General features: G+C 67.4%; 1 protein-coding gene across 1 annotated transcript in view; it reads left to right on the forward strand.

Annotated features, from left to right (window-relative positions):
- FAT2 (FAT atypical cadherin 2) overlaps positions 1-7,821 on the forward strand; it is a gene marked incomplete at both ends in the record, with an annotated part of 31,219 nt that extends 23,398 nt beyond the window's left edge. Inside the window, 9 exons of the mRNA XM_084242497.1 lie at positions 169-383; positions 765-902; positions 1,120-1,263; positions 2,783-2,980; positions 3,157-3,964; positions 4,600-4,745; positions 5,183-5,985; positions 6,262-6,725; positions 7,319-7,821. Coding sequence (XP_084098623.1) covers positions 169-383; positions 765-902; positions 1,120-1,263; positions 2,783-2,980; positions 3,157-3,964; positions 4,600-4,745; positions 5,183-5,985; positions 6,262-6,725; positions 7,319-7,821 — 3,419 coding nt within the window. The remainder of the gene's footprint in view (positions 1-168; positions 384-764; positions 903-1,119; positions 1,264-2,782; positions 2,981-3,156; positions 3,965-4,599; positions 4,746-5,182; positions 5,986-6,261; positions 6,726-7,318) is intronic.
- Between the last annotated feature and the right edge of the window lie 7,196 nt (positions 7,822-15,017).

A 15,017-nucleotide genomic window follows, 5' to 3' on the forward strand; every position in this document is an offset into this window, starting at 1 on the left:
GGTGGCGGGGGAGGGGAAGGGGATGATCGCGGACGGACGGAATCGCGAGCCGGGACGGAGGACGTGGGGGCAGGTCCTTCTCCCACAAGCCTGTCCAGGGGTTCCCGCCCTCCGTCGTCCACCCCCGCCCCGGTTCCCTCACTGTCCCCCTCGCCTCTGGCCTCCCAGGGGTCCTGTACGTGAACAGGAGCCTGGACTTCGAGACAAGCCCCACGTACTTCCTGTCCATCGAGTGCAGCCGGAAGGGCGCCTCCGCCCTCAGCGACGTGGCCACGCTCGTGGTCAACATCACGGACGTGAACGAGCACCGGCCGCGGTTCCCCCGGGCCGCGTACAGCGCGCGGGTGCTGGAGAGCGCCGCGGCGGGGGAGCTGGTACTCACGGTGAGGGCGGCGGCGAGCCCCGGGCCACCCCCGGGCCCCGGCCAGCCGCTCCGGGTGTCACCAGTTGCCGCGGCCAACTCCATCTCGGCAGGGCTGGGCACAGGCGCCCCAGGGGCAGCTCAGGGCAGGGACAGGAGACCTGTGCGCCCCAACAGGTCGCAGAGCAGGCTGAGGCCGGCCGCCGCGGCCCTCCCTCGCCGCCCGCGGTGGCCCTGCACCCCGAGCCCCGCCCCACAGGCCCCAGCCCGTCCCGCCCCCCAGGCAGCACGGCCACTGTGCCCTGCGCCCGCAGCGAGCGCATCGTAGTGGGCCCCACGTTAGACACCCCCACGCCCGGCCCAGGCCCCCGGCCCCGCCTCCATCCCCGCCCACCCGTGGCAGGTGTCCGCGACGGACGAGGACGGGCCCCTGAACAGCGCCATCACCTACAGCCTCGTGGGCGGCAACCAGCTGGGCCACTTCGCCATCCACCCCGAGAAGGGGGAGCTCCGGGTGGCCAGGGCCCTGGACTGGGAGCAGGTGAGCGGCAGGGCTCCCCGGCCCCGAGGCCAGGACCGGCCTCACTTCCCCAGGCCTGGCCTCAGCCCCGCCCTCTCCATGGCCCGTGGGGCCGGAGGCGGGAGGGGCAGGGTGCGGACCTTCCCCACTGTTCCTCACCACTGCCTGGGAGGCAGCGGCGGCAGCGGCAGGGACGGGTGGGAGGGAGGGCTCTGCTGACCGCTGGGTCCGGCTCTAGATTTCGAGCTACTCCCTGCGGCTCCGAGCCACCGACAGCGGGCAGCCGCCCCTGCACGAGGATGCGGACGTGGCCATCCAGGTGGTGGACGTCAACGACAACCCGCCCAGGTTCTTCCAGCTCAACTACAGCACCTCTGTCCAGGTAGGCGGCCAGCACCTGCCCCGGCCCCTCCCGGAGGGCTCCCCCCGCCCTCGGTCCCCCGGCCTGCCCGTGCCCTGGACGGTGTCCCCGCGGCCGTCAGCCTGCCCTGCCGAGGCGGGTGTGCAGGGGGCTTAGCCACAGGCCGGGGCTTCCCGGCTCGCAGACCACAGTGGAGGCGCAGAACCGGGCCACGGCCAGCAGGTGGCAAGCCTGGCTTTGCCTCCCGAAGTCTCCAGATCCTCAGCTCTTTCTACCCCAGTGGTTTGTAGACAGGGCTTGGAGAGGACCTCGGGCGCTGTGACCAGAGGGGCAGGGAGGTGAGGCTGTGGGCAGGCGGGCAGAGCTGTGCGTCCTGCTAGGCGCTGGCCAGGTCACGCCACCCGCTTTGGTCATTTCCATGTTTTGGCTGCAAGCGGCAGGCCTGACTGAGGGTCCCGTACGCGATGAGGACTTCCTCCCCCGCCTCACGAAAGGCCTGAGTGGGAGACGCCCTCCCAGCACAGCTGTTTGAGCAGGAAGGTGACACCGCGCTCCGGCGGGCGTCCCGCCTCGTGGCTGCCTCGCGGCTACAGCGCTCCGGCACCACGCCCCCGTCCAGCCCAGCGCAGAGGCCAGCAAGGGCTCCACTCCTGCACAGCCCACGGGTATCACAGAAGAAGGCTGTGCAGGGCCTTTGCCTGGTGGACTTCCCTGCGGCCGGAACGGGAGCACACGACCGCCCCTCAGCCAACAACTGGCCTGGGACGCAGACCATCGCGACCGCCACCCGGGCACAGCCCAGCCCTTCCCGGACAGCGCACGCTTTTCGCAGATGCTGCCGCCCCGGCCCAGCTGGACAAGATCAGTGTTTGTACGAAGGAAGAGAAACATCTGTTTCCAAAGCCACCAGCTTGTCTGTCCATGAGACTGTGATGCTGAGACCACAGGGGACACTGCCCCCCAGGAGGGCGCCGGGCAGGGCCAGCAGACGGCCCGGCCACAGGGGATGCTGCTGTCCAGGAGGGTGCCAGGCAGGGCCAGCGGGCGGCCTGACCGCCTGTGGGTCTCCTCACAGGACGCGCGTTCCGTGGGTCTTCTAAGCAGGAGGCCTCCGTGGGTGCTCAGCTGACCCTAGGTGGCCCAGAACTCCCAGGGGGGCCCCAGGTGCTGACTAGTTCACACACGTGAGCCAGCAGCTGTGGACCCATGGCCAGTCACCCGCTGCCGGTGACGAGACCCGAAGGCCGCTCCGGCCCCCGTGGGCCTGTGTCTAAGGCCCGGCCCTGCCCTCAGAGGGCTCTGCCGGACAGATAAGGGACAGCTCGCTCAGGGGCACAGTGAACGAGTGAGTGAATGAAGGAACACGCGGACTGCTAACTGGAGGCCGGCAGACGGAGGGGCGGGCAGGCGGGAGGACGGACGGGTGGGGGCAGACGACGGCTGAGGTCCACGGCCTGGCCTGGCAGCGGCGGGTGCAGAGGACTCGTTTGGGACGGAGGGTCCCGTCCTGCTCCCTGACGCCCTGTTGGTCTGGCCCCAGGAGAACTCCCCCACCGGCAGCAAAGTCCTGCAGCTGATCCTCAGTGACCCCGACTCCCCAGAGAACGGGCCCCCCTACTCATTCCGAATCACCCAAGGGAATGACGGTGCTGCCTTCCGGGTGACCCCGGACGGCTGGCTGGTGACCGCGGCAGGGCTGAGCAAGGCGGTGCGGGACCGGTATCAACTCCAGATCGAGGTGCGGGGGGCTCGGGCGAGGCAGCCCTGGGGGGGGGGGGCAGGCACCTGGGAAGGCCCCTCGGGACGGAAGAGGCCGCGGTGCAGCTCGCCGACCCTCACCCCTGCGGCCGCTGCCGGCCTTCCCGGGCCCCGCTGCTGGGCCCAGTGGTCACGCAGAGCCCAACATGCCCACAGGTGTGGGACAGCGGCGCGCCCCCACTCTCGTCCTCCACGGCCGTCAGCGTCCTCGTGGCCGAGCAGAGCCGCTACCCGCCCTCCGCCCTCCCCCTGGAGGTCTTCATCACTGTGGGGCAGGGGGAGTTCCCAGGCGGCCTGGTGGGGAAGATTCACGCCACAGACCGAGACCCCCAGGACACGCTGACCTTCGCCCTCGCGGGCGGGGCCCTGGACGGGCGCTTCTCGGTGGGCGCGGCCGACGGCACCATCCTGGCAGCCCCGGGCCTGCCCTGCGGCCACTACGCCTTCAACGTCTCGGTCAGCGACGGCACCTTCGCGGCCTCCGCGGGCGTCCAGGTGCACGTGTGGCGGGCGGGCGAGGAGGCCCTGCGGCGCGCCCTGTGGCTGGGCTTCGGCCAGCTCGGCCCCGAGGAGCTGGTGAGCGACCACTGGCGGAACCTGCAGCGCTTCCTCGGCCACCAGCTGGGCGCCCGGCGCGGCCACATCCACCTGGCCAGCCTCCAGCCAGCAGAGGCCGCGGCGGGGGTGGACCTGCTCCTGGTCTTTGAGGGGCGCTCTGGAAACTTCTCGGAGCTGCAGGAGCTGGCGGCCACCCTCGCCCGCTCAGCCCGGGAGCTGGAGCAGGCGGTGGGCATTCAGATGCGCGCGGCCGTGCCCGTGGTGCCCTGCCCGGGGCCCAGCTGCCAGGACCACGCCTGCCGGCACGCGGTGCAACTGGACCCGGCCCCGGGGTCCACCTACAGCACCGCGCGGCTCAGCATCCTGACCCCGAGACACCGCCTGCGCCGCAGCTGCGCCTGCAACGGTGAGGGGCGGGGCCGGGGCGGGGGCGGGGCATGGCCGGGGCGGGGCCAGGCTGGGGCGGGGCCAGAAAGGGCGGGGCCAGAGGGGCACAGAGGGGCATAGCTGAGGGCGGGGTCGGGAAGGGGCGGGGCCGGAAAGGGGCGGGGTATAGCTGGGGCGGGGTCGGAAAGGGGCGTGGTATAGCTGGGGCGGGGCCGGAGGGGGCGTGGCGGGGGCGTGGCGGGGCATGGCTGGGGCGGGGCCGGCGCCAGGCGGGACACGTGGCTCCCCTCCCCGGCGCCTTCCCGGCCTCCTGGAGGGGACGGGGCTGCTGACCCGCGCCCTCCGCTCTGCCCCTCCCCGGCCTTTGCCCCCTCCTCGCTGCCCCCTCCTCGCTGTCCTCTCCCGGGTCCCCGGGGTGCTCCCCGGCCCCCCGGCCCCATACGCCGACTCGGGGGTTCGCAGCCGGACCGATCCCGGAGGGGGGAGGCCCAGCGTCGCGGGAGCCGCGGGGCTCGAGTCTGGGGCCACCTCTCCCGCGCGGGCCGAGCTCACTCCTGACCCCGGACGGCCGCGGGGCAGCTGGTCCCCGCCCGCTGCCAGTGGCCAGGCTGGAGGCCCAGCGCCCGGCTCAAGGTGACGCCCGGCTGCCCACAGGCACGGCCGCGAGGTTCAGTGGGCAGAGCTTCGGGCGGTACCGCCTCGCAGGGGCACAGCCCTGGCACGTGCGCTTCCGGCTGAGGACCCTGCAGCCCCGGGCCGTCGTCCTGTCCATCAACGGGACCTCGAGCGTGTCCCTTCAGGTGAGGCCAGCAGCAGGGCCTTGAGGGCACCGAGTGCACCGGGCCCCACGGCCCCCCCCGCCACGGCAAGGCCGTCCAGGCCGGCGGCTCTGCGGACAGGGGAAGGGCCGTGCCGGTCATCAGGCCAGCCGGGGAGGCGGGTCGCAGGCCCAGACCGTGAGCAGCGCAGGGGCACACGGGGCCCGGAGGGTGTGGCACCCAAGACAGCACGGGAGGTGCCCAGGGCAGGGGTCCTGGTCAGCAGCAGCTCTGGCAGGCGTCCTCACCGAGTGGAGGTGATGTGGCCGGATGCCCGTGGGGCAGAGCTGGCCAGCAGGGGCCGGAGGAGGGCCAGTCCTCTCCACGCACGCCTGGACAATGTGGCCGTGCCGCCCCGCAGACACGGGGGGCTCTGGCCTGGCCGCTCAGGCCGCGCTTATGCCTCCGTGCTTTTGCAGCTGCTGGACGGGGCGCTCCGGCTGGAGTACCACTGCCCCGGGGGCGTCCACGCCAACCTGTCCTCCCCGCGTGTCGTGAACGACCAGGAGTGGCACTGGGTGCACATAGAGGAGACTGGCAACGTGACCCGCCTGCGGGTGGACGGGGCAGCCGGCACCACCCTGGTGCTCCCCGATAGCTGCCAGGGCCGGGCGCCCCAGCGAGACCTGCTTCTGGGCGGCCTGGCTCCCCCCGGCGCCCGCCTCCACATCACCCATGGCTTCCAGGGCTGCCTGGATGCTGTGGCCATTAATGGGGAGCCGCTGGAGCTGCTGGCCCCCGAGAGGAGGGCGGGAGGCCTGCTGGAGACCCACACCCTGACCCCCTGCTGCCCACACAGTGGCCTCTGCAGCCAGAACCCCTGTCTCAACGGGGGGCGCTGCACACAGACCCCCGGGGCAGGTAAGGCCCGGCTGCCCTTCCACCAGCCCCCAGGGAGAGGGGGCTCCCCCCCAGAGTGCCTGGTGTTAGCCCAGGGGTGGGGGCAAGTGCTAAACGCCCCTCCCTCTCCCGCTGGGGTGCGTGGGTGGAGCCTCCAGGGCACCTCCCCTCCAGAGAGCTGCTCTCCTCGGGGGTGCTGCCCCCGCCCTTCACTTCCTCTCACCCCCACAGGCTACGCATGCGCCTGTCCCCCCCAATTCTCCGGGCAGCACTGCGAGCGGAGGGAGAACTGCTCCTGGGCACCCTGCCCTGAAGGCAGGACCTGCACCTCCGCCCCCGGGGGCCACCCCTGCGCCTGCCCTCACCCCCACACTGGGGACAGGTGAGTACGGTCTCCCCTGGGGAACACAGGGCGGCCTCTGTGGGGGCGTGGAGCCTGGGGCAGGGCCCGCCCTCCGCTGGCCTCGGCTCGGGCAACTGCCCGCCCCACACTCGGGCGGCACCACAGCCACGGGCCCAGGGTCTAAGGGGGCTGGAGACCTCTCTCCTGCCCCGCGCCTGGCCCCAGAGAGGCCCGCACTGGTCTTGTAGGGCGCAGGCTGGGGCTGCCCCGAGGCCCAGGAAGGTGGGACCGGCAGTGACCCCCCTCTGTCCCCAGGTGTGAGATGGAGGCCAGGGGCTGCGCGGAGGGGCTGTGCCTGGTCACCCCGGCCATCAGGAGTGGCGACTGGGGGCTGCAGGAGGCCCTGCTCTTTGCCCTGGTGCCCGCACTTGCCGTTGGGGCCACCGTGGGGCTGTTGTTGTGCCGTCGCCGCTGCCGCCAGGCCCACAAGCCCGTGGCTGCCGACGACCCAGACCTCCTGGCCAGGAGCGTGGGTGTGGACACCCAGGCTGCACCCGCCGTCGAGCTCAACCCCGTGGGCCCCTGCTTGCGTGGGGGCCTCGGCCAGGCGGAGCCCGGCAAGGCGGCCGGCCCCGGGGAGCTGGTCACCTTCGGGCCCAGCTCCAAGCAGCGGCCTGTGGTCTGCAGTGTCCCGCCCCGGCTCCCTCCCGCGGCGCTGCCCGCCCGCGCCGACCACCACACGCCTGTCATCAAGAGGACCTGGACAGGCGAGGACACAGGTGAGCCAAGGCCCCAGGCCGAGACACTGTCCCGAGGTGGAGTCCTTTGGGGGGGCTCAAGGTGGCCTGAGGCCAGGCGTCGGGGCTTGTCCACCGCCATCGCTGCACATCCAGTCCCCATGGGCAGAGTCCCCTCAAGGCCCTGTGAGTGGCGGAGCACTGCGTCCCCTCCCAGTCCCAGCACAGGGTGGACAGCGCAGGGGGCCAGGGGAGGGGGTAAAGGGGTTTTCCGGGGAGGAAGCAGCAGCCCAGGCCCCAAATCCTGAGGTCAGCCCTATGGAGGACAGGCCAGTGGACTCTGCCCTGCTGCCTTGCCGGCCGGCCCAGCAATCACACAAGCACTTCCCTCCTCTGGCCACCGGTCACTGGCCCAGAAGACCCAGCATGGGCTCTAAGTGGCCCAGCCCCGTGGGCCCAGAGCCACGTCTGTATCCTACAGTCAACAGGCGGCCAGCGGGGACCGGGCAGCCCCAGGGGAGGCGTGGGGTGTCACCTTCCCTGCCCCCACCCTACGTCAGCAGGGCAGGCCCTGGCGGGCGGGGAGCAGCTATCAGGAGCCCGGTTGGGATCTCACCCACCCTCTGTCCCTCCAGGGTTCCCAGGCACAGCCACGGTCTGGCCCCCCACCTACTCCAGGAAGGAACGCTGGGAATACGCCCCCCCTGAAGCGACGCCTCACCGCCACCAGCCCCCCGTCCTGATGCCGGAGCCCCCAGGCCTCTACGGGGGCTTCCCCTTCCCCCTGGAGCTGGAAAACAAGCGAGCCCCCCTCCCGCCCCGCTACAGCAACCAGAACCTGGAGGACCTGCTGCCCCCGCGGCCGTCCAGCCCCCGGGAGCACCTGCTGGCCCCGCGGCCCGGCGAGTACACGGCCGTCAGCTACTACCACCCACGGCCGGGCGCCGGGGGGCCCTGCCTGCTCGAGGGCGGCTACAAGGGGGTGAGCGTGCGCCTCAGCCGGGCTGGGCCCTCCTACGCTGACGGCGAGGCGGGGGGCAGGCTGCCCGCCGGCCGCATGCCCCCAGCGCCCCCCGACTATGAGGGCTCGGACCAGGTGGAGAGCGACTACGGCAGCTGCGAGGAGGTCATGTTCTAGCTGCCCGCGTGGAGGCCACGGGCCTGTCTGGGTGGTCGCCCAGCCCGGCTGCCTGTCTCATCTCGAGTTGCTCTTCCAGGTGGCAGTGGCTGGGGGGGAGCTGAGGGGAGCTTCAGAAGCAGCACGGCCCCCGGGGAGGCCTGGGCCCGGGAGCGCCAGAGCTGTCAGCCTGGGCTGCAGGCGCCACAGGGGCAGGACAAGCCAGGCCAGGGCCCAGCGCGCCCGCGGATGAGGCTCCACTGCAGGTCCACGTGAGCCAGGCCCCTGCGAGGCCACGGGGACGGGCCAGCAGAGCCCTGCCCATGTCCGGGGCACTGCCCGGCCCAGCCCGGCGTGCCGGCGCCTCAGCCCAGGGTCTGCGGACGGCTGTGCTGTGAGGGCGACCGGGCCGCGCTGTCAAGAGCCCAGGCCTCAGGCGGCCTCCCACGTTTCCCTAGCACTTTGGGCCAAAGGCCAGATTTTAGAAACTCACAGGCTCTGTCAGCCGGGCTGCTGGGATGAGCTGACCCAAAGGGGCCCCCGAGACAGGCGCTCAGAACGGCGGTCAGGGGACCGACGAGCCGGACCGAAGCCCGCAGGCTCGGCCCCCGGCGTGACCGGCCCTGGTGTGACCAGCCCTGGTGTGACCAGCCCCAGCAGGCGGGCACAGGGAGACACTGAGCGCGGGGCATGTAGCAGGGCGCGGCCGCCGAGCACCGGCGGTCACGCCCCCCGGTCCACTGCCTTTTCACGTGCTGCTTCTGGAGCCGAAAGTCGAGAGCGGCGGGCGCCTGCGGGGCCTGCCGGCCGGGCTGTACACAAGAGGGCGCGCTGGCCACACGTGCCCTTGGCTGTAGTTGACGGCACTTTTTTTTAACAATAAAGTATCTTTTTTACTGTCCTCTCCTGGGTCCCTGAGCCTGCTCAGCTGGGCATGGGGGGACAGGGGCTCCATGGGCCCGCGGGGGCGGGTGCACGTGTGGGGGTGGGAGGGGCCCCGAGTCCCAAGCCTGCGAACAGCTCACAGACGGGGGCAGAGCCTCCCACGCCCCGAGCCGGCCGTCCTGCCAGGCCCTCCGCGTGAGGACCGGCCGCCGCTGACCGGTCTGCTGGCCAGCAGGCAGGCAAAGCTCCCCAGGAGGGAGGCAGAGGGGAAGGGGGCCACGCAGCCACGGGGCCCAGGTCCCCCACGAGGACAGCCTCCCTCCTGGGTGGGCACTGTCCCGAGGGCACAGCGGATGGTCCGGCCTGGGGAGGACGGGTGGAGCCAGCTGCGGGGAGGATGGGGGGACGGGCTGGCCCCGGTCACGGCCTGGTGACGCCCAGACTCCTGAAGTCCCCCGGCGGGCGGGGGCCCAGGCCTGGACAGCGCCTCCCAGGGAAGACAGTAAGTCCGGCCGCCCTGCCCGCCCGGCGCAGGCCGCAGCACCTGGGAGAGCAGAGACTCTCAGACCCGCTGGGCAAGACAGGCCTTCGGCGTTCCTCACACCTCCAGGTCCCCAAAATAAACCCCTTGGTGGCGACTCGGTCTGGGCCAGGGGACCACAAGGCACGGGGTGACCAGCCTGGAGCCTCGGAGCTGTCCAGGCCTCCACAGCGCCCACTCTGCACAGGGGCCAAGGGGCCCTCTCCGCGCACGCAGGGGTGAGGCGGCCAGGGCGGGACGGTTCCAGGAAGAGCAGCGCCCCCGGTCAGCCTCAAAGCCGAGCCGGACCTCCCATGGAGACCCAGGGCGGTCGCAGCCAGAGGCAGCCTGGGGGGCAAGAGCTGGGCGCGGTGGGGAGCCTGCGGGCTGGGGTCCCGTTGGAGAAATCGGCCTTTCTCCCGCAGAGGAAGGACAAGCGGCACGTTGGGGACGTGAGTCACGGAATCTTCAATAGCGCGCGAGGGCCCAGTCTGCCGCTTCGTTCATGCACAAAGTCTGGGCCCTGACCAAAGACGAGGGCTCCCTGTCTGCAGAACCGTGTCAACATGTTCCACAGACGGTGCATTGTTCACAGCAGGCGCGACCTCGGGCGTCTGAGGGGGTGGGGGATGCAGCCATCCGAGGGTGCCCCAGAGAGACAGCCCTGCTGTCTCCTCACCTGACTCTGACTCACCAACACCTCACCTGACTCTCTGGAAATAACCGTCCAGACAAGGGGCCAGGACAGGCCCCGAATCTCCCAAGGAAAGACCTGCAAGGAGCAAGCTTGCAGTTACCCTGCTCTGGGACGTTCACTGCACCGGGGCTGGAAGGACCCTCGGGTGGGGTCTTGACTGTATCCACTTGCTCAATAATGTGTTTTTCCTCATTATTCCCCCTTTTGGTGCCCTTGTGAGTTATTTTCCCCATAAGGCATCACCTAATGTTTTAAGGCAAACATTATTCCCACCTGGTGGCCGTTATGGGGTGAAGCACGCACGGGACGAGGAATCCCACTTGGTTGCTGCTGCAGGGCCTCCTCCCTGCCGTCGGCTTGATCCCGGGGCCGGGTGGGTGTTTTCTGAACCCCCCACCCCGCAAGCTTGCTGGCATAGAAGCAACATCGTTCTCGCAAATCAGACGCATCCCCGGGCAGCGGTGAGCAGGTCTAGTCTGTGGGGTGGGGGCACCGGCTGGCGTTGCGGGGCCGGGGCTGAGAGTGTTGAGATTTGACGTAAGTCGGCCACCTGCCCTTTGTAACGGGTCTGCGGCTCCTAGCTCAGGCGCCCCGCACGCGGCCAGCAGAGCAGCTACGGCTGGGATGGTCGGGGGGCTGTCTTTTCGGTGTGGGGGTGTGTTAACACTGAGAGTCCCGCTCTCCCAGTTAAAACAGACAGGTTAGGCGCCAGATTAACACCACAGCACGGCTGTTTGTGTGGAGTAACACACGCCCTGAGCAAGGCCAGGGAGGCGCCGTCCGTGGCACAGATCTTCGAGGTACACGTCAAAGGGCCTGTGGCATTTCCCCCAGAGACGCAGGACCCAGGATAAGAGTCGAGAGGAGTCAGGTTCCCTTCGGAGGAACACGCCTGGGCTGAGCATGGCTCCCTCATGCTGGACAGGCCCCGGCTCTCTGCAGATCCAGCAGTCTGCAGCGAGAGCCGGCCGGGAGGCGCGTGCGGCTCTGGTTACGTCTAAGTTGGGACACAGGCGTCAGTGAGGAGAGAGCAGGAGCCCAGGGCGGTGGGAGGCCAGAGGGCTCCCTTGTTCTTTGTGGCCCTTCTGTCAGGCCAGGCACAAAAGCTGGCGTAGCTGCAGTTACTCGGGGTTTCGGGGGGAGTCCTCACATGCAGAGGGGTGAGGAGCAGGTGGGGCGGACCCTGGCCAGCGGGCTCATTTCACAAGGCACTCGAAGCAGGCATGTTCCGGCACAGCGCCAGGGAGCCCGCAGCAAGTAGCCGTGCCTCCCGCCCCAGGGCCAGGGGCCACCGCTAGGCCGCCTGCAGAGCCGGGCACTACGGAGCAGTAAGGACAGCAAACAAGAGGCCACACGTGTAGAAGGTCCTCAAGCTTCCGCCGTGCGTAGACCGACCAGCTTCCTGAGTGTGGCCGGAGCAGGGCTTGACGTCCGAGGCCGGCTTGGTGGGCTGACCTTTCTGGAGTCTCGGGCGGAGCGGAGTCTGGCTCAGAGGCTGCTGTCCCTCCGCTGGCTGGCGTGTCCCTTCTTCTGGAGTGCGGGCCCGTTTCACTCCGGAGCGATGCACCCCGTGGGGGGAACCTGAGCGCTTTACAGCAGCAGGAGCAGTTACAGTGACAGCTGGGCCACCCGTGCGGGTCTGGAGGCTGTAAACGACCATCCTGCCATAAGGACGGACGATGGATCCCCGGTCCTGAACGCATGCCCGACAGCGGGCGCCTGGGTGTGGTGACGCTGTTCTATTCAGTTGTGTTGTTGACTCTTGAGGGTCATGGCTGCAGTGTTTATATTCGCCAGGGGAAACTTGTAGAGCGAGAGAGCCCAGGAAACAGTGAAGATTTGCCGCGGTTGGGAGGCCCCCGATTCGCTGAGGGCTGCCGGGCTCCTGGCCCCCGGGCCCGCCTGCCTGTGTGTGCCTGGTTGCCGCACGACAAGTAAAAGCTCATTAAAAGCCTGAAAAGCCAGCGAGGGCTCCAGGTCTCTCCTTCACCCGTCTGCTCAGGTCACAGAACCAGCGCTGTGCCTTCCTGGCGCTACAATTGGGGTAAGTCGGCAGGATGATCCGATGCAGATGGGTGTGGAACCTCCGAAGACTCGGAGAGGGGGGCCTGAGGAGCAGCAGACCGTGAGCCTGTGGCACGCTGGAGGCACCAGGGCAGCACAGGGGGTGACCAGAGTCCAGGAGCTGCGGGAAGAGCCAGAGGCGCCGCAGGAGGTGGACAAGGTCTGGGAACTGCGGGGCGAGACCGTGCGTGGAGGAGACGCCCGCGAGGACCGGCCCAGGACCCGAGGCGGCAGAGCCGCAGAAGACGACCACGACATGGAGCTCGCCGGTGCCGACTCGGGGAAAAGCAATGGACTTGGACTGACCACCCCGCCAGGAGGAGGAACTCTGGCAGGTTGATGCTATGTTTTGGGGACCCTGGGGTGGATGGGATCGTTTGTAAACCAATGAAAATCATGGCAGCCCTCCTGGCACCCGAGTCACCTTGTCCACCTGTAGTGTAGAGCCAGCTTAGCATCGCTGTTGACCTTAAGCCTTTAATTTTGGGCCCTCGCTCGTAACCGTGAGCCTCTTCCCGGATGCTGCAATGGGCACTGCCCGGCAATCCCAGGGCCATGGCCCAGAGAGGCATGGCCAGAGCAGAGGAAGGGGCAGCATGAGCCCAGCGCCAGGGAGCCCAGAGTGAAGGCCTGCCAGCCCCCCCCCCGGCCCCCGCCTGCCGGCACCTGGTAAAACCCCGATAAAAGCCTGAAAAGTCACCGAGGGCCCCAGGACTCCCCTGACCCGTCTGCCCGGGCCGGAGAACCAGCTCTGTGCCTTCCTGGCACTGCCCCTCCTTCCACCTGGGCGAGGCGGGCGTCATCGCCCTCGGCACCAGCAGGCCTGAGTCCGCTCGGCCAGGCGCTGGCACCGTCTGTCTTTCTGCCCCTCAAGGGGCTCCTTTTCCCTACGGGTCTCACGGGGCCGGGGCGTGCGCTCGGCCCGGTCTCGGGCGCAGATCACGCGTGTGACTATGCCCAGCGAGGCGCGGGCGGGCGGCCGACGCAGACCTGCTCTGGCCGAGCGTCCCCGGCCGCCTCTGAAGCTCCACGACCTGATGCTACTTCAATGCAGGCCGATTCCCGCAGGCCGCGGCCGTCAGGCCCCTCTGCCTGGGGTTGATGAAGAAACCAGGAGCACCCGCGCCGCTTTGTCCCCCTGTAGTGCAGAGCCAGCTTCGCATCGCGGCTGACCTTCTCCTCTGGGGCCCTCGCAACTGTGAGCATCTTCCAGGGGCCGCCGAGGAAAACGTCGCCCTCTGCCGCCACGGGGTGCGTGAGCGGCGGCTGAGCGCGGCCTGGGTTCGCAGACGTGCTGCGGTTCCAAACGTAACAGCACGGAGACGACGGTGCGCTGCTGGCCTTTTCTTTAAAAAAAAGGCGGAACTTCGTCTGTGCCCGCAGCCCCCGAGCTGCGCTGCTGCGCGGCCCGTCTCGCGCGCGTCCCGGCCAGGCTGTCCCGCTGCCGGGGGATCGACTCCCGGAAGCTTCGTCTACATTTAATTTTTAAATTTTTTTTCAGTGGGTTCTTAAATACTAACACCCGGGTGCGAGCAGTAACTGCAGGAAAAGAGGCGTAACCACAGAGCGGCTGACCACCACCACATCTGCTGAATCCAGACACAGCGCGAGTCTGACAGACACTGTCTGCCTGGTCTCTGCCAAGGGTCAGGGAATCATCAAGATAAAAAGTCCCACTCTGCGCAGAAGACCCCGCCGGGAGAGCCGGACTCCAAGACTCTCGGGGTTCAGGTAACCTGTCCTGCAGTGTTTTCCTGCAAGAAGCTGCTGGGTGTGGGCGGGCCTCGCTGCCACTGTTGCTGGGGGACCCTCGGGTTTGGCCGTGGGCTTTGCACCTCTGGAGATCTGGCTTGTACAGCGGCCAGGTCCAAGGTGCCGGCCTCTGAGAACCTGAGCAGTGACACTGGCGCTCTGGAGGCACGGGGGGCTGGGGGGTGGGGGTGGGGGTGCCAGAGTGGGCGCCTTTACTGCGTGGCTTATCCAAGTAATTATGTTTTGGTCGCTGCTCCCCGCCCCAACCCCCGTGCGGGTCCACCGCGCCCAGCAGGTTTAGGCCTAGCCGCACACAACACCATCTCTCACTCTAAATCATGGAACTTACTGAGTGGGGCCTTGCTGCCCAACCAGCTAAGATGCTGGTAAACGAAAGGGCCTCACACCGTGGGGCTGAAGATTAATCTGCAACCCACAAACATCCCCTTGTTTTTTGTTCTTGGTCATATAAGAAAAAACTTCTCGGAAAGTACATTGGGCAATAAATTATACGTATAGAGTAATGCAAGTAAATGGCACAAAAAAATACCTGCTAAAAAATCAAACACTGTAAATTTGGCCTGCCTGACAAAGGGAAATAATTTGTTATACGTGAACATGCCTGACAAGCAATCCAGGACAACAATTAGAGTAATTCCTTCTTTAGCTTTTTCAGAAGTTTCTTAGGAAAGTTTTTTTATGATCTATGAAGTTAATTGTGTGAAGAAGTTTCTAGGTAGAGGGCCTCCCCGGTGGCGCAGCGGTTGAGCGCTGGGCTGCGAAGCAGCCCGCAGCCTCTGCAGCACCAGTTTGATCCGCGGCCGTGGGCGGTGAGGGTCCCACACGGCGCGCAGACCTCTCCTGCCGCCCGCTGCTCCCCTCAGCAGTGTCCTTCGGTCCTTCTGCCTGCTCTGCTGCCTGCTCTGGCTCTGGTGAATTCTCTCACCCTCCTGCGCTTCTGACTGTACCCAGTGCTTGTGTAAATAAATCTTTAAAAAAAAAAAAAAAAAGAAATATAAACTCAAAAATGTTTTATCTTTGAAACTCAGTAAAAACTGCTTGACTTTAAAACTGTTGTGGTTTTAGCCCTAGGTCTTTAGTAATGATTAAGATTAGACACTTTATGTAAAGATCTTAGCTTCTATCTCATTAAAAACCTCGATATGAAAGTATATTAAAAAAATCTTGGTAAATGAGAGTATCAAATAAACTGAAATCTAAGGTATTTCAAAAACTAGGTTATTTGAGGTGTCTTACAAAGCCTCTTTTACAATTTAAAAGGAAATTTTTTCTGGTCTT

The sequence above is a fragment of the Talpa europaea genome, assembly GCF_964194135.1.
Source record: "Talpa europaea genome assembly, chromosome: 9".
In the NCBI taxonomy this organism is placed as follows: domain Eukaryota; kingdom Metazoa; phylum Chordata; class Mammalia; order Eulipotyphla; family Talpidae; genus Talpa; species Talpa europaea.